This window comes from Chanos chanos, chromosome 10 (assembly GCF_902362185.1).
Source record: "Chanos chanos chromosome 10, fChaCha1.1, whole genome shotgun sequence".
In the NCBI taxonomy this organism is placed as follows: domain Eukaryota; kingdom Metazoa; phylum Chordata; class Actinopteri; order Gonorynchiformes; family Chanidae; genus Chanos; species Chanos chanos.
In genome coordinates this window covers 36569498-36591958 of record NC_044504.1, presented here as the reverse complement: position 1 = coordinate 36591958, position 22461 = coordinate 36569498, and the positions used below count along the sequence as shown (strand labels likewise).

General features: G+C 44.1%; 2 protein-coding genes across 4 annotated transcripts; both read right to left on the bottom strand.

Moving 5' to 3' along the window:
* Nucleotides 1-3346: 3346 nt before the first annotated feature.
* ino80da (INO80 complex subunit Da) lies at nucleotides 3347-11835 on the bottom strand. The gene is made up of 10 exons (XM_030785796.1): nucleotides 11750-11835; nucleotides 9731-9977; nucleotides 8567-9375; nucleotides 7895-8000; nucleotides 7506-7730; nucleotides 6664-6773; nucleotides 5991-6124; nucleotides 5412-5638; nucleotides 4984-5141; nucleotides 3347-4756 (listed from the first exon to the last, which is right to left on the bottom strand). Exons 2-10 carry the CDS (start codon nucleotides 9946-9948, stop codon nucleotides 3738-3740), a joined length of 3006 nt encoding a protein of 1001 aa, XP_030641656.1. The 5' UTR covers nucleotides 9949-9977; nucleotides 11750-11835; the 3' UTR covers nucleotides 3347-3737.
* Nucleotides 11836-13350: 1515 nt separating this feature from the next.
* On the bottom strand, nucleotides 13351-20134 carry LOC115822602 (NADH-ubiquinone oxidoreductase 75 kDa subunit, mitochondrial-like). Of its 3 annotated transcripts, none has more exons than XM_030786507.1 (18): nucleotides 20071-20134; nucleotides 19592-19680; nucleotides 19289-19396; nucleotides 18967-19043; nucleotides 18373-18454; nucleotides 17556-17686; nucleotides 17194-17379; nucleotides 16783-16917; nucleotides 16572-16686; nucleotides 16018-16163; nucleotides 15780-15908; nucleotides 15460-15589; nucleotides 15122-15282; nucleotides 14733-14887; nucleotides 14395-14570; nucleotides 14000-14134; nucleotides 13541-13613; nucleotides 13351-13442 (listed from the first exon to the last, which is right to left on the bottom strand). In XM_030786507.1, exons 1-18 carry the CDS (start codon nucleotides 20132-20134, stop codon nucleotides 13351-13353), a joined length of 2184 nt encoding a protein of 727 aa, XP_030642367.1. The 3 variants fall into 3 exon arrangements, with proteins under 3 accessions (XP_030642367.1, XP_030642368.1, XP_030642369.1); XM_030786508.1 differs by having other exon boundaries at nucleotides 20077-20134; XM_030786509.1 differs by lacking the exon at nucleotides 19289-19396 and having other exon boundaries at nucleotides 20077-20134.
* Between the last annotated feature and the right edge of the window lie 2327 nt (nucleotides 20135-22461).

Here is a 22461-nt window from a genome sequence, read left to right as displayed (position 1 = left end):
AATAAAAGAATGGAATCTGGTACTCTGAAATTTATTATTAATGATGAGGATACTTATCACTATGTAATTTTCTTTTTTTTTTTTTTTTTTTCTGTAACATTGCTTATCGTTTATAGTCTTGTATATAATCCTTGCTTGTGTCATTCCAACACCACGGTGTTGAACTCCTTGTAAGCTTTCAAGTGATTAAAAAAAAAAAATAAAATTTTAAAATCTAATGCAAAATTAAATTGGTTTGTTCAGGCATGTTGAGTTAAACTTTTTTTTTTTTTTTTTGGTCGTAGAAATAAGAATGGTTTGCATGATCATGTTTTCATGTTTAGGCATCAGATTGACCTCTGAAATGACTGACCTTCCTCCTGCAGTACAGTCTGTCTGCCCTGTAGTGCCTCTCTCATTAGACCTCGTCATTCGATCATTAGACATTGTACTGTATGTTGTTTGTTGGATTTTAACATTTTTTATGAATAAAATTTAAGTTAATTAAGAGTAACTCATTAACTTTACATTAAGACTTTTCTTTTTTTACTGATTGGTTGTTTGAAGTTTTTGCTTTCACAGTTCACCACAAATCTGCCACAATTCCTCACAGCAAGTTTTATTTATACATCCAAAAAACAAAGAGCAAATTTTGCCACACTATATACAGATATTACATACAATGTTTGTACACATATTACATCATTTATACACAAGAAAAATATACATAAAAATGTAAACTTTTGTATACAAAAAAAATACCTTAGACAAACAAAGACCAATAACAAAATCTGACTACATTATCTTTGACTCATCCTATCATCTTTAAAAACAGATATACAGTACATTCAATGAATATAGGAATTTTGTAAGCCATCTCTTAGATTTTAAACAGTTGCAAGTGCCAACGGAGCCCTGAAGATGATTTGACTTTTGTAGAGGGTTTGAAAAAGGATTCCACTGTGCAATTCAATCCACTGTCATGCTTTTCTCTTTTTTTTTTCTTTTTTTTTTTTTTTTTTTTTGTGAATACAGCAGTTTTGCCTTCTTAACATTCCAGCCCACTTAAAAAAACCCCAGGGCTTGTACACTTGAAGAAATACAATGTCATGGTTTAAAAGGGTGAAGTGTTTCTAACAGCTCCCTCTCTTCACTCTCGTCACATGACCTATAATCGATCAATGGGACAGCTGGGCTTATTAAGGAGGGAGAACGCAGTTACCTAATATGGTAATGCTACGCGTTTACTCAAGGGGTCTTCATAGTAGCATGGCAGAACTTTATTATGAGACTGAACTTCCTGTGTGGAAAACCATGAGGTTTATACATCGCTCATAAAACAACTGTCGTGTTGTTCACTGGTTACAAATACGCTGTTATGTCGCATTTTCCAAGGAAAAAAAAAAAAGACGCTTTTCAATCTTCATGTGCAAAGAACAATTATTAACATTATATTATTCTAAAAACTTTTTTCTTTTCCTGTTTAAATGCTGAACTGGAATTCACCTAAACTTTGGGCACAAGCTACTTCAGTCGATTAGGTCTGAACACATCCAGGGAGTTCTACACATGCCATCAGTCCGGATCTGGACGCAGAAACCGGTGGTTCACGTTTAATAGCTATCAAAAGTACTGTCAAACATACCCATAGTCTTTTCTCTGATTCAGATAAATGACAAGAAGACACAAACATCAATCATTTAACTTTTAAAGTGAAAAAAAAAAAAAATCACGAGAATTTTTGATAGCCATTAAAACTGGTGACAAAGATTACTCCACAAAACACGGGTTCCACTCTTTTTGTAAATGACAACAAAATGCAGATCCTGTCTTCTCTTTTCCTTTTGATTACCTCATGTTCAGTTCATTGCCACTCAACTGAACTCACCAATACAACCCAATATAGAGAGACTGCTACTCTATAAATATATGTAATGCTTAAGAACATATGTAATCATCTTTCTCCCTAAAATTCTACCCGAAGCCTTTTTACTGTTGTAGTTTAATAACAGTTCAGGAAAAAAAAAAAAAAACAATTGCATGAATTGTGACATCATTTTTCCCCCCTGGCCTCACCCACCAAAAAAGGGGGGTTGGGTAACTCAGAAAAAGCATGTAGCTGAGGGCTTGTGTTGACGACCAGTGTACAGTGCATCGTAGGCCTGAAACCTGACGTGAACATGGAATCAGCAGTTGGCAGTTAAAAAGAGCTTTGTCTATGAAAAGACTGTTTGTGAAAGTTAATTTCTCACCGATGGGAGACACTTTCGGTTTTGAGAGGTTCTTAATTTAAAAAAAAAAAAAGTCCCACATTTCCAAGACATAAGCATCTCTAAAAGCCTTTTCATGCTTAAAACCTCTTAAGCACCAAGAGAGAAGTGGACATTTGTGCTCACGTGTGTTTGGCTAGGATGCTCTCTCTCTGTATACTTCATTGGTTCTCTGGGAGAAAGCTATTGGTTTTCTCTGTCTTTTACTTCTTGAATCAGTGTTTGTTTGTTTTTTTGTCCTGAATTTCACGTGATCTTCGTCATCTAAATCCTTTCGTGTCATATAACAGTTCAGCCTTATTTGGAAAACAAAAAAAGTTGATTAGAAAGCAGACCTTCACAAACCCAGCACTGTCAGTCTAGCACAGGCGAGTAGTTTTTGGTCGAGTTCTTGGTTAAGTACATGGTGGAGACTGATAGAATGCTTTTCCATACGATGGTGAGAGAGACTGTGACAATGAATTTATTGCTTAGACAAACCAGATTTAACCTTCAAGTGTCTATAGGAGGCAACCTCGGAGGAGTCTGCACCGCCCACATTAGGTCATGCTTCCGTTGACTCTCTGCACAAACCAATAAAAGGTTAAATATGTACACTGCCATATAAAAACAGCTGATTAAAAGGAGTTTAGCGAATTCGCTGTCGTAAGTTTTTGAGGCGTTGGACCAATCCTTCACGATAATAAAAACGTCCATCGGGCGGTTATTACAATAGACTCCTATCAATTCTCCACTGACTAAAGTGACAGTAAGACCGAGCTGGTATCTGTCTTAATGTATGTGGCACAGACATGATCGTGATCAGAATCTCTGCGTGTGAATGCGGGAAGGGGACATGACATGATGATGATGATGATGATGGTGATGGAAGTAAGACACTAATGGTAAATCAGTGGGTACCAGTGGAACAAAAGAAGGGGGTTTGCTTATTGAGGCTTTTCATTGAATTCTGTAAAAAAAAAAAAAAAAAAGAAGAAGAAAAAAGAAAAACTGTTTGCACTGTCAGTCCCAGAGTGAGAACAGCTTCTCTCTCAACAGCCACGCGTGCCCCCACCCCAGCGCCACCCGTCTGGCCCCCCCTGCCCCCCCCCACGCCGTTCTCCTAACGGCCGAGACCCAAAGGTTTCTCGCACACACACGCCAGCCCAGTGGACCCACACACGGTGCTTTTGGATTTCTATTGCACTGACTATATACTCCCGCCAATTACTGTTTGCTAGCCTTAATACATGATTATTATAATATCATAACCATACGGTTTAGGGTAATACCAAAGAATCTCGGGAATTTGCTAACCACAAAACAGTGCATGCCGATATTTCAGCAGGCCAGCCTTTTGGGCAATAACCGGGAGAATTTGTTTCCTAAGATCAAGCCAAATATGTTGGCAGATGACAGCATATTTCTGGTAAGTGAACCCTGTGGCTTTGTGTGTTCACATGAATGAGTGTCAGTGGGTCCACTGCTGATTTACGCATGGCTCTGTTCTCAGTCGCTGTTAGGAAAAGGGGGCGTTACACAATTGGCACTTGCTGCGGTGGCAGTGGCGATGCTGAATCCAGTGGGGGGCGCCGTGGAGCTGTGACTAGGCTGCACGTCCTTGGGAATGCCACTGTGCGAAGCCAACTGGTGGCCGAAGGCAGCGCTGAATTGCGGGAGCTGTAGTTTGGGCTGAGCGGAGATCAGGAGGTCGCGGGGGGAGGAGGAGGAGGAGGGCGAGAGGGAGGGCGCCGGGGGAGGGGTCAGTCCCGTAAGGCTACTCTGGGGCAGTACTGAGAGGGCAGCCGTGGGCTGGAGGGTGACAGAGTGCGTGGTGGAGGGGGGCGTGGACAGGGAGGTGGAAATGAGGTGTCCCTCCGGCATGAGGAGGTTGCCAAACTGCGTGGGGTCGGCCAGAGACAGGGGCAGGTTGTTCCAGGAGGTACGGGGAGGAGCGGGCACCCCACTCAGAGGCACCTCCAGCAGGAGGGGGCTTTCATTCTGGAAGGATCCAGTGTGGGGGGAGGACATGTGGTCACTGTAGGGGGATGGCACGTGCTCGCTGCCGTAGTGGCTGCCGGGCGGCGACGGGTGGGGCGCGTCGGGTTTAGTCAGCCCGTGCGTCGGCTGGCTGCGGGGAAACGTTCGTTCCGTCAGGGCGCTCGGGGGGTTTGCGGGGGGTGCGGAAGAGGTCAGGCCGTGTCCCGGCGGAGGAGGGTGCGGCGGCGGGGGGGGCTGCGGCGAGGGCGTGAAGTGGTCTCCGGCCGACTGCAGCAGGTTCTCCTCCAGCTCCATGCCGGAAAAGTTCTCCGCGGCGATCCGGCCGTTCAGCAAGTCTCCCATGCTGCCCGCCTGGACCGCCGAGCCGGCGAACACTGCCATGCCCCGGTGGTCCACGCCGTCAGCCGACGCCAACTCACCCATGGAGCTCAGGCACACCAGGGAGTCTGGGTAGGAACCCATGGCCTGTAACGCCCGCACCAACTCCTCCGCCTCCTCTGTGGTGGGCAACAACTCCCCATTCTTACCTGCACACGCACACACACACACACACACACACACACACACAGACACACACACACACAGACACAGACATTATTCTTCATACAAATCTGACCCAGACCTTCTATTTCCTGTGACTAAATTCTCCAAATTAAATATATCCTGGCAAAGAATGGCCGACAACCATAGACAAAACCAATATGAACTGGTCTGGAATTACCTTCAAAACCAATAAAAACTGGTCTGGAAATACCTTCAAACAGGTCAAAGTCCTGCAGGTCATCTGGGAGTCTGGGCAGCACATCGGAGAAATCCTCCTGGTTCAGCTCCAGGTCGTTCGGAATGTCCGCGATGTCATTGGTGATGTCATCGGGAAGCTCATCTGCGCTGAGCTCTGGCGTCGAAGGACTCCTGACGGAAAGACAAAACGTTATCAACAATGAGCGTTTGAACTCAAAAGGCCACGGACTGGACGCGCTAATCTGAAAAACCAGGAAAGACAGAGTGGAGAAAACCGGACGCACTCTCATCGTGTTCTCATCAAAGCCCGTCTCACACATCACACCCATCTCACGTCATTCTGATTACACGCGCCAATGCAGCCTACCAATGTGCCAGTCAAGCTTGGCACTCGCTGATTTGTCGCCTTGAGAGAGGTGGCATGATGTAGGTAAGACCCACCTGATGCTGGTGGCGTGGGCGGGCAGTACCAGGCTGGTGGGCATGCCCAGGTTGCCCTGGGGCAGGGCGGGGGGGATGGGCTTCTGTGGCCTGCGCGGTCCTCTCCTCCTCTTCTTCTTGTGTTTCTTCGTGAGCGCCGGCGGCTTGGTCTTTTTCCGGGGCTTTCTCTGCTGAGGCTGCTGCTGGTGCTGAACTCTCCGGTTCCCGTCCCCGCGCAGGAAATTATCCTGCGGCAAACACACACAGACACACACACACACACACACACACACACAGGTTACGCATCAATGCCAACCAAACAATTATCAGTTTTATCACCTGCAATCTAAAGGCACAATATCAACACAGATCAAATGGTAGAAAAATAATATGTGGAGGGAGTAAGTTTTCATGTATTGTTTCAATTACACATATTTTTCTGTGCACATCCCATAAAAAAAAAAAAAAAACCAGATGTTACACCGCATTCACACCACTGTGTGCTGTCATTATTCCTCTGACATGACAGCAGTTAGCAATTAGCACCGTGCAGCAGAATGAACCAAACGAGCACAGGGCGAGCTAATCCGCTAAGCTCACCATTTTCTTGGCGTGTTCGTCGCAGAGCGGTGTCTGGTGAGTGATGTCGAAGACGGGGACGGAGCACTGCTGGCCGTCGGCAAACTTGGCCGTGCAGCTGGAGAAGAGCTGTTGGGAGCGATTCAGCAGGATGTCTGCACAGGAAACCGTGAAGGAAACACCCTGAAACACACACGCGTGCGTGCGGACAGGCTCTACAACTACTCCTGCTCCCTCCAGCAGAGAGCAAAGACAGCAGCATGTCAGACAACACGTGTCCTCAGTTTTAACCAACTCAGACCGATCTGTGTTACATGGTCGGGGTTTGTATGTTTGTGTGTGTGTGTGTGTGGGAGACTGTATGAGTACGTGTTTGTGTGTGTGTGTGTGGGGGGAAGAGAATGTGTGCGTGTGCTTGTGCACTTGTACAGGAAGGACATGCTGGAAGCTGTGTGCGTGTGTGTGTGTGTGAGAGGGAGAGAAAGAATGTGTGTGAGCATGCGCGCGCGTGTGTGTGTCTGTGTGTGTGAGAGAGAGACTGCATGAGTGTGTGTGTGTGTGTGTGTGTGTGTCCGTGTACAGGAAGGATATGCTGGAAGCAGTGCATGTGTGAGAGAGGCTGTATGAGCGTGTGTGTGTGTGTGTGTGTGTGTGTGTGTGTGTGTGTGTGTGTGTGTGTGTGTAGAAAGGATACGCTGGAAGCAGTGTCGTGTGAATGGCAGAGCTCTGTTGTTGCAGGTTTGGCCCTTTATGCTGCTCGTACACAGAACAGTCTCTGGCTCCTTCTGTGTCGCTGAGGTTCTGCTGAGAAAACACACACACACCAGACATTAATTACACACACACACACCAGACATTAATTACATACACACATACACACACACACACACACACACCAGACATTAATTACACACATACACACACACACAAGTCCAAGACTCACAGAACACTTCTTAAGGGCTAATTCTTAACAACATAACATACGCCGCATATCCTTATACAAACATGACCGTCAGAACACACACGCTCAGAGCACGGGTGTTACCTGGCGTGTGATGCATGCGGACACTGTGTGGTGTACAGGTGTTACCTGGCGTGTGATGAGTGAGGACCCTGCGTGGTGTACAGGTGTTACCTGGCGTGTGATGAGTGAGGACACTGTGTGGTGTACAGGTGTTACCTGGCGTGTGATGAGTGAGGACACTGTGTGATGTACAGGTGTTACCTGGCGTGTGATGAGTGAGGACACTGTGTGATGTACAGGTGTTACCTGGCGTGTGATGAGTGAGGACACTGTGTGGTGTACAGGTGTTACCTGGCGTGTGATGAGGACACTGTGTGGTGTACAGGTGTTACCTGGCGTGTGATGAGTGAGGACACTGTGTGGTGTACAGGTGTTACCTGGTGTGTGATGAGTGAGGACACTGTGTGGTGTACAGGTGTTACCTGGCGTGTGATGAGTGAGGACACTGTGTGGTGTACAGGTGTTACCTGGCGTGTGATGAGTGAGGACACTGTGTGGTGTACAGGTGTTACCTGGTGGAGGTGCGGGAGAGCTTGCAGAGCTCCTGCAGCAGCTGGCCAGTGCAGTCTGGGTCTTTGCTCGCCGCGTGCAGCAGGGCTTTGCGGAAGGCGTAGGGGTATCGCTTCTGCCGCATGGCTGCTCTCTCCTGCCTGCAGAGATGCTTGTATTTCTCCTTCAGGTACGAGCAGAGGCGAAGCAGCCGCGACCTCCGACAGACGCCCGCATCTTCCAGTGAGCTGTGGGCGAAAGGGCAAACGGCAAAATCTCACACTGTCCGAACTGCATTTCTAGAAAGCCCGTCGAGGAGAACGCGGATAGGCTCCTACTTCTTCTCGTGTTTGAAAGCGTGCAGACAAATGGTATTCGGTTTTCGTGGGACTATTTCTACAAATTTGCTTACTGGTCTTGCGAGGTGCCATCCAGCAGACTTCCGGAGTAATGAAAGGGGGGTATCCGCTCCTCGACCTCGTCGTCATCCTCTGCGCTGTCCTCAGACCAGTCCAACCCTTTAGAGACATTACGTTAGCACACAGTTGCCTTGGTTCAGGTCACTGTTTTCAAGGTATCATTTTCAAGACTCTGAGTCCGTCTACTGTATCACTAGGTCACGGCGAGTTACAACTAAAAATGTTAAAATGTTACCATGCAACACAAGAGCAGTGCACAGCCCAATGAAAACAGTCAACTTGTCATTCGAAACAAGTTTCTGATTTCGTAACTCTGCATTCCAAACACACACGGCACTAAACAAGGCTGTTCTGTCCTACGAGAATTCTAACTTGTTTAGAGGTTGCAATGACTTCATCTTTTAAGCCAACACTATTTAATTAACTAGGCCATGTCTGGAACTTTCTGGAATTTCCCCTCTTTACAAAGTCATATTCACACTCCTGTTTTTCAGGAGGGGTAGAGGACTTTGCTTATAGTTGTCACAACTCAAGTAATTACATGAGACAATAAGATTTTCTATCAGAAACAACCGTGTTTTCAGTTTCCCCCTTTAAGACAAAATTTCAGCTGTGAGACGCTAACTCTACAGTGGTCTAGGGTGTATGAAAAATCAGAGCGGCACCTAGATGAGGGAAGAGGTCCCCGTGGTCACGGTGTCTCTGAGCACAGAGCTGAACCAGTCGCTCCAGCCTCCCCAGGCAGGCGGGCGGTGGCGTGAAGGTGGCAGGACGCATCACCAGCACGTGGTTGTGGTGCTGCGTGGCGCAGCCCGGGGTGGCAGATGGCTGAGAAATGGCAGTCTGAGGACCCGCTTTCCTGCAGGGGGGGTGACCAGAGGACTGTACCTGACTGGGGGTCGAACTGGCGGGGGGCCCAGGCGACACGAAGGAGCCTGTCTGAGGTGGTGCTGGCTTGCATATCTGTTGTGGCCCCTGGAGAACATAAGAGGGTAGGCTGGTGTGTTGGGGGTGCTGTAGGTGACCCGCTGGTTGCGGGGCAACGTGGGGCGTGAGAGGGGAGGGTGGCTGTTGGCTGGGCATCGAGGAAGAGGAGGGGCTAAAGTGCTCGCTGGCGGCCTGAAGAAGCTCCGTGTCGTGCTGCTGGAGCCTCTGGCCCAGGCGGCTCTGCAGCTTCTTCTTGACGACCGAGGCTTTTCGGCTCAGGCTCTCTTCCCCGTCCGTGTCCTCCTCGTAAAAAGCAAAGGGGTCCAACAGCTCCCCGTCCTGGGCGGGCAACAGGCGGGCACAGGGCGGGGAGGGGGGCAGCTCGTCCAGGCCGTTTGAGGTCTTTAGAGTCAGTGAGGGCACAGTAATGTTGAGGGCCACGGACTCCAGGTGCGGCCGCGAGCGTAGCTCCTCCAACGCATCGTGCTTCTTCTTCCGCTCCTTTTTGGGGATAAAGCCAAGCACTTGCAGGTGGCTGTTACAGTATCTAGGGAGACGAAATTTGTGACATTAGCATAGTTAATACTGAAAATCTATGTCTCGAAGTAGCTATCGACAGGTAACTTTCTGTCAAAAATGTCTGGATAAGCAAAGAGCCATGAAACAACCTAATAAATACCTTCAGCTTCCCCTGGCGGCATGTTAGTCCATTTCTACACGAAGATATTTCGTACCAATTCTCCAGCACATCTAACCCTTAATGTATAATCCTGTCCTAATCTACAGCTTGCCATACAAGGCTCTGGTGTCCATTAGGTCACTGCAAATGGAACACAGATTTCACTCTCACACACACACACACACACACACACACACACACACACACACACACGTTCACTCACCTGCGGTCCTCAGATTTAGGGATGGGGTTGGTGCATCGCTGACTGTTGTACTTGGCCACATATTCACATTGCTTGAAGGGAGCAGTCTTGTCCTCTAATACATGCCGAATACAGAAGGCATAGCCATTGAGTCTGCGTTGTTTGCAGAGCTTGGGGCTGTAGGAGCACAATGGCTTATTGTCCACCTCCGAGAAGTGTATGTGTTTGCCTTCATACATCACGTGACTCTTGTCCTTGAGAACATCAGCTGATGGGAAAAGCCAAGGCAAAGTGTGACGTTAATATAACTGCGTGTTCGGCTGACATCATGTTTGACACAATGAACAGCTCAAAATATAAACAAGTCACACAAACCCTGACTGTGAATGCCAGAAGATTAGCGGTAATATTCTGGGGGGTTAAAACAACCAATTTCAAAACAGCGAAAACAACTTTGCCCAAAGGAATACAGTTACGGAACCCTGTTGGTTTACGGATCAAACTTTATGCCAATGGTTAAGGGATTGGTTTCTCTCTCAGTAATAACGCCACATTTGCTGACTGGCTTAATGTTTGATTAGAATCACAAGATAGATTAGGTACTGTTTTCCACATGGTCATAGATTAACTATGGGTTCACAAGACACAAAAGTGAACTGCTGTCACAAAACACCATTGTGACATACTCACTCGCTCATGCTTAATACATTTAAGTGCTATTTCCCCAGCAAAGTGGAGGACGTTTACAATATTTTGACCAAAACCAAAAGTGTATTACTTTGACAGATGTGGTGCCTGTTCACGGCATTGGTGGACTTCAGATGTCTGTATGTGTCCATCATTTGACTCATCTTCTCAGCAAGATTAAAGTGGCTTGATCTAAACTGTGGCGTGCCATGATAAAACACTTATTTTGGCGAGTTAATACATTTGTCCAAGTGTCATATTTGCAATTATGTGGCGTCACTCCTTCTGCGCTCGCCCAAAGAAGCGGACGACAGATGGGTCCAAAAAGTCATGGAAATTCTGAAAGCTATACCAGTGGACAAAACACTGAGCACTAGTTTATTAGGAGGGTATTAGCTGCACCAGTTATTACTTAGAAGGCGCCACTTGTATAACAACTTAGTAGCAATAACGTTTATTAACGTAATTTATCGTTGAATTCAGCTCAGTGCATCTCACTAGTTTAGTTAGTTTATTACTGAGACAACTAACTGTAGAAATACTTCATATGAAGTGTAAGAGCAAACTTTAGCACAGCTTGCTGGCTACGTAGCTTGCTAACTTTCAAGCTTAAAAATAAAATATGTAGGCTAGCAGCATACGAATTTAAGTGCTCATAATTGTCAAACGATCGATTTCACCTAGTATGAACAACGCAAAAAATAACCGCGTAACAGTCGGTACAAATATTAACGACTCACGAGTAATATTGCTAATAGGATCTACGTAGCTTACATAAATTAAACTTATTGATAAGCTATCCTAGATGATAGGCTGTTGCTAGCCAAGCCGTTAGCACTGAATGCTAAAAACACAAAGTAGCGGTAGCCAGGAAACGGAAACAAACATATCAAGTAACTAAATTCCACTTTTAATTTAAGAGATTAACATACAAAAAATAAATATTTAGGTATATATGCGCAATAACTATTTTTGAATTCTAGTTTTACTTTAACTAATAGCAGTTAATACTGCCACAAACAAAGGCTGTGGAGGCGCAAAAGGCCCGTTAAAACAGGCCAACAAAAACACGGCTCGTAATGTAGCAATACAGCTAAATAATGTTTTTTATTTTTAAGAAAAACCGAAGAATCGTTCATTATGGAATTAAGTTACACAAAGTTCTGCGTAAATGGTTTCACTCATTAGAACTACGTATTGACCAAGCAATCGTAACAGCAAGCAGAAAAACGAAACCGCGGCCTTCCCAAGCTTGAAATCCCCAGAATTAGAGTAGCTTTTGTGCTTAGCCAGTCCACTCGCAGCCCGTATACCCGATAAGCGAGATCCAGGCTGAAGAACAGTTGCACTTACCTTCAATTGATATTGGCTGTATAAGGTGTTCACTCCGTATTGACTGTGGAAATACCTAATATAATCAGGTAGATCAGATCTGCGTCGATGCTCGATATTTTAAGGAAATTATTCCTTTTTCTAATCCTAAACCACTCAACTCAGCAAACTTATGCATTTAGACATAGTGTACCCACGACAAACATTAGAAGTAAAAGGCTGCTGGGGCATTTAGTTCAGTCCACGACAGACTCCTCACAGCACCACTATCGGCACTGCGGGGACATGACAACAACCTACTACTCAACAACAACCTCTTCTACCATATTGGAAATTCAACTTTGTATTAGAAATAGAAATGATGTACGGTGTGGCATCAACCTAAGTGAATTGTGCTAATTTGTGGAGCTGTACAGGGCTAAAATATGCTTTGTGAGTACCTTGGTAAGCACTGCCCAATCTGTTACGGCATTACACTTGAACCCAGGGAGACAAACTTCTTTCTATAAATACATTTCATGGCATGACAGGATGCGTCTTCTCACTCCCGTCACCTTTACTATTCAGCCAAACTATGAACCAATATGAATGGCATGCCTGCTGCAGGCGAGCTTCAAACTACGCGTACTATGGGTATGCATCTGTTCAAAGCTGTAAAGCTACTTCACACCTTTTCGAACCAATGCCAGACTTCTTCATAATTAGAATTTTTAAATACTTCATTTGGCGACATTCCTAAATAGGAACATATTAGAATCCATGATTAAATGAATGGAAAAAATATGATTAGTTTAAAAAAAAATCCTTGTTTGAAGTTTTGCTATTCATATTTGTCATGCTGTAAAACTGTTTTGATTCAGTGTTCAAACAAAAAATAAATGAAACTATCATGTGAAATAAGGTTGACTTAAATAAGTTAATGTTTTATGTTTTACACATGATCCGTTACAAGAAAAAATTTTCACTCTGTGTCCACAATGTTGCAGTTTCAGAAATGTCTTTAATCCTTTAACCTGATACCTCAGAAATGTTTATGCTGTCACCAAAAATAATCTCAGTAAAAGTGTTTCCAATAGCTTTTGATGGAAAAAAAAGTCTCTTTTTTGTCTGAGTCACAAATTTAAAAACCAGTCATAGACAGAGCATTGAGAAATGGTTTTGCTGTCTGAGATTTTCCATCCAATTCAGTGTGACTGAGAAGAAAATATTATATTTCATTGAACTGTTAAAATAATAATAATTAATGACAACAGTTTCTTTTCACCCAGCATTTGGGTTTTCAATCTGTAATGCAGTTATCATTTTTAATACAATGAAGTCAAATGAAGGCCAACAGAAATGACAGTATCTGGCTTTCGGATTATAATTTACTGTCACATCTTCAGAAATCAACACGACTCTGTTCCTCACAGTTGCCAAAGTGAAATGAAATACTCATGCTATTCACATATTGCACAGTAAAATACATGAGGAGATTTATTACTCTATTCAAAAGCATAAATTGTGCGTATCATTGGAGAGATGCATAGGCTGATGTCTATGAGATGCGTTTGTGGGAGATTTGAGACTTAGGTCTGTGCTATCGTACTATTATTAGGGCTGTGTTTCAGCGCGGTGAATCTTCAGCAGATGTTGGGCTCCTCGACGGCTTGTGCGCCCTCTGTCACGGCCTTGACACATTTGGCCATGGTCTGGGAGGCTCTGCTGATGGGATCTGAGGATTACAAAGAATCCAGACTCAGTCAGACACACAGCAGAGCAGGAGAACACACACTCGCTCACACACACACACACACACACACACACACAGACCTGTCATGTAGAAATCTCTCACTGTGAGCTGTGGAGGAACAAGAGGGTCTGAGAGGAGTGTTTGATTCACACCCTGAGGAAAAAAAAAAAGGAAGATGATGAATGGGTTAATTTAATGTTATCTTTGGTTAAAAATAACAGTGGTTTTCAATACTATCAGACAATTTATATCTTTCAATTAAATTGCTCCTTACAGAGAATACAAGAGACCATCAATTGACTATCAATTAAGAAATAACATCAATCATGTTATCAAATTACCTCTAAACTCTAAAAAACTGACAGTGAATGTAATGCGACTGAGTAAATGTTTAGAAAGAGAATGAGACTTGTGATTTTATTAATCGGTTTCTAACATTACTGTAAAGGAAAATGCTACATCACATGTTTAAAAATCAGTTTTAAATTAAAGAAAGACAGTACAGTTATTCTACCAGATTCCAGCATTTCAATACCGACCTTGGCGAGTTCATTTGCCTGTTTGAAATAGTTGGCTTCTTCAACGTCATCGTAGCGCACAAGGTTAGGGGAAACCTGAGCCAGTCTTTCACGGATCTCATCGATAGTGTCGTAGGGAAGTGTTACGCCGGCTAGCTGCATAGAGACATAGGAAACTCCGTAACTGAGAGTCTTCTATTAAATCTGCTTATTGACTGTGTATTTATCCACTATAATGAATGATTAGGTACTGTTAATACTACACTTACATATACATTAAATACCTGGAATGTGTAATAACATTCAATTTTCAGTATATATGCACTAAGATACTATGCAGCAACGTAGGGTACAAAATTTGGCTGGTAACCCCCCCCCCCCCCCCCCCCCCCCCCCCGATGTGATAACACACTCACCTCTGAAATGGCCCGTAGGATCTTCCAGTCCTCTCTGGCCATCCCCGGGGGGGTCACGGCCACGTGGGTCTGCTGAGCTCGCCCTTCCATGTTAACGTAAGTGCTGCATTTCTCCGTATATGCCGCCCCAGGGAGGACAACGTCAGCCATCTGAGCCCCCACATCCCCATGATGCCCTGCACAGACAGGAAGAACAAAACAATGGCATCACATGCTTCTTCATTTACACTTAAGTGTGACCTTCAACACGGCTTCGCCACGCCCCAAAGCGTGATTTACAAGACACCAGGAAACAGTGTCCGTTCCTCTGTGCGTGTAATGCACAGAGCGACACTGACCCTGATAGATAATGAAGCAGTCTTCGGACAAATCCTGTTTGTTGATACAGCCGGCGTCAGCCCCGAGAAGATAGAGGACTTTGGTTGGATTCTTTCTGATGGCCTCCACCCCTGGCTTATAGCCCAAGTCCAGGGCAGCCACTTGACTGGCAACCCTGAAAGCACAAAATGAATCAGAACTACTGTGACCCTTTACCTGAACAAATCTTACATGACAAATATCTTTAGCATTTACGGGAACGGTAAAAGTTCCGTGGCCAGTGACACTGCATGCAAATGATGCATTTGTGCGCCTCCTTTCCATGATTAACCACATACGCTGATTTCACAAGTTGTTGAGTGTAAAGCATTTCCTTAATATCTGAACACACGAGCCTTTTTTGAACTACCTATGGAGTACGTTGAGGACCTTCCAGCCGTCATCCACTCCGCTGCTGACCCGAGCGTTGTGGGCGATGGTGGACACTGCTGCGTGTATGGCTGCTCCGTCTTCTCTCTGTAAAGCCGCGCTCCCCACCACAACCACAGGCCTTTTAGCCTGGCTCAGAGCCTGGAAGAGAGAACACACGTAAAAGAGATCAGAAAGATCAGAAACTCGACAGACGTTCACAGCGAAAGCGATCGTGGAGTACACACATTTAAAACATTCAACTGATCTGAGATCTGTGTAAACTGACGTTAATGTAAAATAATCCCCAAGAAGGAAAGAACGGGAAAGGACTATTACTTGACAAAAAGAGTGTTTTCCGGCTGCAATGTCCTGCAACACCTGAGTGGAGTCGCCGAGATGGTTGTAGGAGTAGCTTAGATCCACCTCTCGACCCACTAGCGCCACCTGTAGTTCATTGTGAAGCCAGCTGTGGGAGAGCCATAAATCATGTACATAACACTTTCTCTGTCAGCGACACTGCAGTGTGTGACACCTCTGATTTATTAAATCCTCTTTGGATGCAACAACAAGCACAGAAAAGAAACACGCCTGTTACTGTGAAAACATTTTCGACATTTGACCTCCCTTTTGAAAACTGCATCCCTGACGTGATTTACCTCTTCCTGATTCGGGCGTTGAGGAGGGGTGCCTCGTAGCGCGGGTTCGTACCGACCAGCAGGAGCAGGTCAGCCTCCTCCATACCGCTGATTCCTGTGTTCAGCAGGTAGTTGGAACGCAAGTCCGTTCTGGATCGTGACAAACACAAGTCAGCGATAATCATCGACCATAAATCTGACACGTCAGGTCCGCGGCGCTCACGGAGGCCCTGCATATTTATCCAATATCTCATCTCACCCTGCTCCTGCCATGGGGAAGACCTCTTCGGTGCAAAGGTTCTCGCTGTTCAGGCGATTCAGTACGTCTTTCAGAGCAATGAGAGACTCTGCATCCACCAATCCGCCAGCGATGGCCGCAATGCCATTCCCCTCGGACCCCTGCAGCTATGGAAACAAACATCCAGATGATACTAAGACTTTTTGTTTTTTGGGGTTTTTTTTTTTTTTTTTTTCAAATAATTTAATTTTTGAAATGTAATGCAGAAAATGCACTTCAGAGGAACATCTGCTCCAGAGCCCAGATGTTCTTGGCCAAAATTCTCATCCTGTTGTGAAACTACATTGTGTTCCATTACAGGACATTTTTTTTAATTTTTTTTATTAAGATGCAACTTTGTCTGAGACCTATCTCAACTGTTAAAAGCTGCCCCTTACCCTTACACACACAGACAAAAAACAAACAAACAGAGTAACTACACCTAACAGAACCACACAGTAAAATCTCTGGTCCAGACAGTGTATGAGAGAGAGAGTGGTCAAATGCTCCGTGTTAACAGACACTATGAGACATACAGCCCCTGCCACTTGCGTCAGTGCGTCCTCCCAGGAAGCGGCCACCAGCTGGCCTGTCGCATCCTTCACCATGGGTTGAGTTAGCCTTTGTCTCTTTAGCCCGTCATACGCAAACCTGCTCTCAGAGACAAAGACTGATATGAGCGCAGATCCAGAGAGAGAGAAGGGAACAATAACAGTAGGTTGAACTGAGTCAGATCATTTATCTTACCGGGTCTTATCAGAGATCCATTCCTCATTCACGTCCTCGTGGAGTCGGGGAAGAATTCTCATCACCTCTCCCCCCCGGGTGCTCACAACAATGTTGCTGCCAACGGCGTCTAAGACGTCGATAGATTCTGTCTTCCTGTTAGTGGAACACAAACAGCTCCTTCCTTATGGAGGAACAGAACTCACACAAGAAGTGCAGTTTTCATAGATTTTGTCAAATTGTTAGTGCAAGGAGTTTTTCTTTAAAGATAAATTGACCTAATCTGCATTAACCAGAGGAACTGAGCCAATTTTAATGGTATTTTAATGGTATGGGTGTGAGCATGTGGCTGGTTGTGGTTGTGGTTGTGGTTGTGGTGTGTTTTCAGGTGGGGACGTCCTAAGATTTCTAAACAGGTTCCAGGTATTTTACCTGGTCTCCCAGGGCCGGGAGGTGAAGGCATAGGGTTTGGAGGTCAGTGCTCCTACTGGACATATATCAATCACGTTCCCAGACAGCTCGGACATAAACATTTTCTCCACGTAAGTGCCAATCTCCAAGGCATTGCCCCGTCCTGTTGTGCCCAGGTCCTCCACACCAGCAATCTCATGAGCAAAGCTGAACAGAGAAGAAAATCCTCTCAACTCTCTTAACTGTCTCTTCTCAGGCACTTTATCTCCTAAAATCCCTGCTGTGCTTTCATGAAAAGCAGCCGAAAGAACAGCAGCCTAGCTTGAGTTTCACAAATGCCCATCCATTTTTTCACAACGTACGAGGTGAGAAGTCAGGCTTACCGGACACAGCGGGTACACTGAATACAACGCGTCATGATGGTTTTGATGAGAGGCCCAATGTTCTTGTCCTCAACAGCTCTTTTCCCCTCCGTGAAACGACTCCTGTCGCTCCCAAACATCATGGACTGATCCTACACACCAGTGACCCAAGTCAAACAAATCACAAACACCATGAACTGATCATACACAGCAGTGACCCAAGTCAAACAAATCACAAACACCATGAACTGATCCTACACAGCAGTGACCCAAGTCAAACAAATCACAAACACCATGAACTGATCCTACACACCAGTGACCCAAGTCAAACAAATCACAAACACCATGAACTGATCATACACAGCAGTGACCCAAGTCAAACAAATCACAAACACCATGAACTGATCCTACACACCAGTGACCCAAGTCAAACAAATCACAAACACCATGAACTGATCATACACAGCAGTGACCCAAGTCAAACAAATCACAAACACCATGAACTGATCCTACACACCAGTGACCCAAGTCAAACAAATCACAAACACCATGAACTGATCCTACACAGCAGTGACCCAAGTCAAACAAATCACAAACACCATGAACTGATCCTACACACCAGTGACCCAAGTCAAACAAATCACAAACACCATGAACTGATCCTACACACCAGTGACCCAAGTCAAACAAATCACAGCGATTGTTCACAAAGACGGGAAATCATAATTAACATCTTAACACTTAAAAAAAAAAAGTCTCTGTATAACTGCACCATAGTTTGATTTCAGTCACTGTCTTTTAAATTCAAGATGAATGACGAATATTAAATTATTCTCACCTGCAGATCACATTCTCCCCCCTGGTCACAGATCGGGCAGTCTAGTGGGTGATTAGCTAACAGAAACTCCATCACCCCCTCCCTGTTAGAGCAGATACGTGAGATTAATGTTCATTTTAAGCCATTTAATTTTGTAATATATTGTGAAATGTGGACTGGAAATGACATGAGAAAATGTCTGGTTTGGGGTCAATTCTAAGTTTAGTCAAATACATGCTCATAACATGGTCATTGGAAACTTTGCGCAACTATTTCACAATGTCTATTATAGAGTGACCATCCACATTCTCTAGAACACAAGGTCTATTCATATTCTGTTTTCAATTAGATTTTTCAGCAAAAGTTTGATTCTAAATTTAAAAAAAAAAAATCCACATTGGAACTGTATTAAACCTCTCATAAACATAAAAGGCAAAGGTGAGTCACATCCTTTGACATAAACATAAGTTTGAGAGACAAACTGACAACTGACAAAAAAAAAAAAGAAAGAATAACACAAACTAGTGGAATCAGTGAAGTTTAAGTGGTGGGAATTGACCCCAACAGACCAATAACGTTATATTGAGTGGTTTAAATGAGTGGGGTTAATCCTACCTAGCTTTTCTGGTTTTCTCTGAGTCTGTTAGAATGTTCCAGCCCTTCATGACTGGCATGGCACATGCTGCCACTGGCTGTGAGAGCAGTGGGTTATAACCAACAAAATGAATGAGTTTCTATGTGTATGCAAATGAACGGTTTCTAACAATGGATTTTTATGTTCTGAGAGAGAGAGAAAGAGAGAGAGGGAGAGAGATAGAGTGACATGGGGAGAGAGAGAGAGAGAGAGAGAGAGAGAGAAAGAGAGAGGAAGAGAGAGGAGGAGAGAAAGGGGGGGTGATATGTATAGGCCCAAATTATTCCGTAAATGAACTCGTACCTTTGGGGATTTCTCTATTTCCACAAGACACATACGACAGTTCCCAGCGACTGACAGGCGTTCATGGTAGCAGAAACGAGGGATCTGTACTCCAACCTTCTCACATGCCTTGAAAAAAAAATAAAAATACAAAATGAACACAGTAAGAGACATTCTGTGTTCTTTACGTACTGCATTATCTAGGTAAAAGTGACACTGGTAAGACTTGTTGAAGCACTTACATATCTTTTTTGTTTGTTTGTCTGTTTGTTTATGCAACTAGGTAAAATATCACTGAGATTTAAAAGGCCATCTGAAGCTCACTTGTAATACAGTTGTCCCTGGCTCTACCATCACTGGTTTCCCATCAACAAACACTTCCACTAGGTTAGGCGCTGTGGCTGCAGTCCGCACTGAAACGTACACACACACACACACACGAACACACACTTGCATCATTACATCATTATAATAACCATCAATACTCTCTTAATGTTAAGCCAGATAAAGCGACTGGACATTACTATTATATTACTATATGGCATTGATTCCACATCATAGTGTATTCCCGAATTAGAAGAGCATGCCTTTCTTCCATATTTGGAAAAACTGTGTTACTCCAGACCCCGAAAAATGCTTGGCATTAATTCTCATCAGGGCCTGGCAACAGTAATCCACCAGATAATCTCTGGACATACCAAGGAAACAGTGACATGGGCACAGTGTCGGCTGAAAGAAACAGTCGGCACGCAACAACGGTCCGAAAAATAAAACATGATTACACTGAAAATGTAGGTTTGTACCATTACTGCAGCTGGTCTGAGCCACCCCAAACAGCGTTCGCTTTACAGCAGGCAAACGCAGCATGACGCTACAACAGAGAAACACAGACTGTTAGTAAACAAATGGCACGACAAGGGGAACACAGTGCGTTCGTGCTGGTAAAGAATTACAACGAACCGCCTGCGGTATTTACGACATAGTTTTAGTATTACCTCACCGACGTATGATGATCCGAGAAGCGACTGTCAGATATGCAGGTCACCACGTTTCACCAAACTGCCGGCTACAAATTACTCAGCGCTCGCTTGATGTCGCAGTTTGGTTGGGGCCAACTCCGGTTCTGCCTGACTAGATGAATAAGAGGATTATGTAAAGGCACCTGTATCGGGCCAATGACGTTCTAAGGAATACTTATTGCATAAACACGAGGTCGTAAAAACGTTAACAATAACAAATGTTTTAACATCTGGTGTCTATATTACTTTAACATAAACAATTTGCAGGTGAGCGAAACAGCCCAGCAGGTGGAATATTCAGTTGTGTGCACGGAGGGCAGCATAATCTTTCATACCAAATGCCTTTAAATGACCGAATATTACTTAGAAGTGTGATTGTAAATATGGTGCACTTAAGGATTTGCAGAAGTCATGAGTAAAATATGAAAGGCCAAAAATCCAGATAAAACAGGAACTTGGTGGGAGAGATTCCGGCCAAAAAAGTTGAACTAACTCCCAACTCAGACCAACATGGTTTTTACCCACGTTTAGTAAGTGAAGACACGAATCCCAAGTTTATCTTACTGTATTATTGTAATCATATGCTTGTTACTGTGAGAAGTGTGTAAGTGGTTAAGTGAGCACCTCATCTATCTCAATCAAATCCAGAGGACATTTAGACACAGCCAGAAGGGGTTTTCTCCTCTGTAGTGTAACCCAACACTTTTCCACTCATTTCCTTGAATCTTCCTCATTTAAGCCCTGTGGACTTTTTCATAGCAAACGCATGCAGTCATATCAAAACACAAACACATCTTCTGACAGCATTTTATTTGAGGTGAAAATTCCAGTGACATTCTTTCAGAGTTTTGTTTTAGAAAAGAGTTGTTATTGACAACTGACAGCTGTATCCAGTTCATTTCCAAAAGCCATGTTCTGGTTGACACTAATTATATGTGTTATGCTCTGTCCACTCTCACCCTGTGAGTCGCCTAATTCAAACTTAGTTTCTGAGCCAAGATAAAATAACAGGAAATAGCAGCTACTCAAAACAGCTTTGGCCATAGAAGACAGCAGAATTCAATCTCTGGAGGAAAAAAGACAAAAAGAAAAAAGAAAAAAAAAAAAAAACAGAAAAAAACCACCAAATACAACAATCTGCAGCCTTTTTGACATCTGTGTGCACATGGGAGTCATATTGAGAGCCAAACTACATTTTCCAACATGACGTTGTGAGAACTTGCATTTGTGATTAATGTTCTGTGGCGCTAGCTCATGTGCGAAATGCTGTGACTTCGTGAGCGAGTGTGTGGCTGAGAAGTGGACGTGAGATAAAACTGAGGAGATAGCCAAGGAATGTGACGTTCTCCAGAGCTGTCAGAAGGAAACTGTATTGGCAACCTTACATAACTCTCTACCGATCACACCCTTAAGCCCATGCACAAAATATTTCTCAACGACAAACTCTCCAACACTGAACAGATTCTCGGGAAAGTGATAGGACATACGAAAGTGCTTCCCTCCTTCCTAAGACATCCATCCAACGAGAATATTACAGTGTTGATCTTTTTCATTTCAATATTCGGTTTTCCCCTTTCAGTAAACATGTGTGTTTCACATCCCACTGCCTTCAGACAGTGACGACAATGTGACCTTGTTAGCAAAGAACATGATTATAATTTCAAAGTTATAAAATGAGTATCAAAAGCCTTTAGAATAAAACTTCAACCTCCATACCTCCATACACGCATTATGATTTATACAAGCACTTATCAATGGGTAATGATAAATATATTTCACATTTAACGGAGAAAAAAAAAACAGATGCTGTGAAATATAAATATTTACTTTTAAAGAATAATAAAAGTAATAAAATACGTGCAGAATGTATTGCTTTTGAAAGGTCTGTGTTCAGATCCTTCTTTCATAAAGAGTTCAACCACATGAGACTGCCTCCAACCAAGGGATTTTTGTTTTTGCTCGTCCCCTTTCTGGTAAAGGAAAATCTTGCTTGCTCAGGTTTTCCACTGTGAGCAATTCTGAGCCATCCAAATTTGGCAGTCACACCACTGCAAATATACGCGATTCCAAAGGCAGCAAATACACACAAAAACACCAACACTGGCACTGAGAATGACCAAAAAAGCGTAAAGAATATATGAAGTTCTCCACTTGAGTTTAGATGACATATACAAG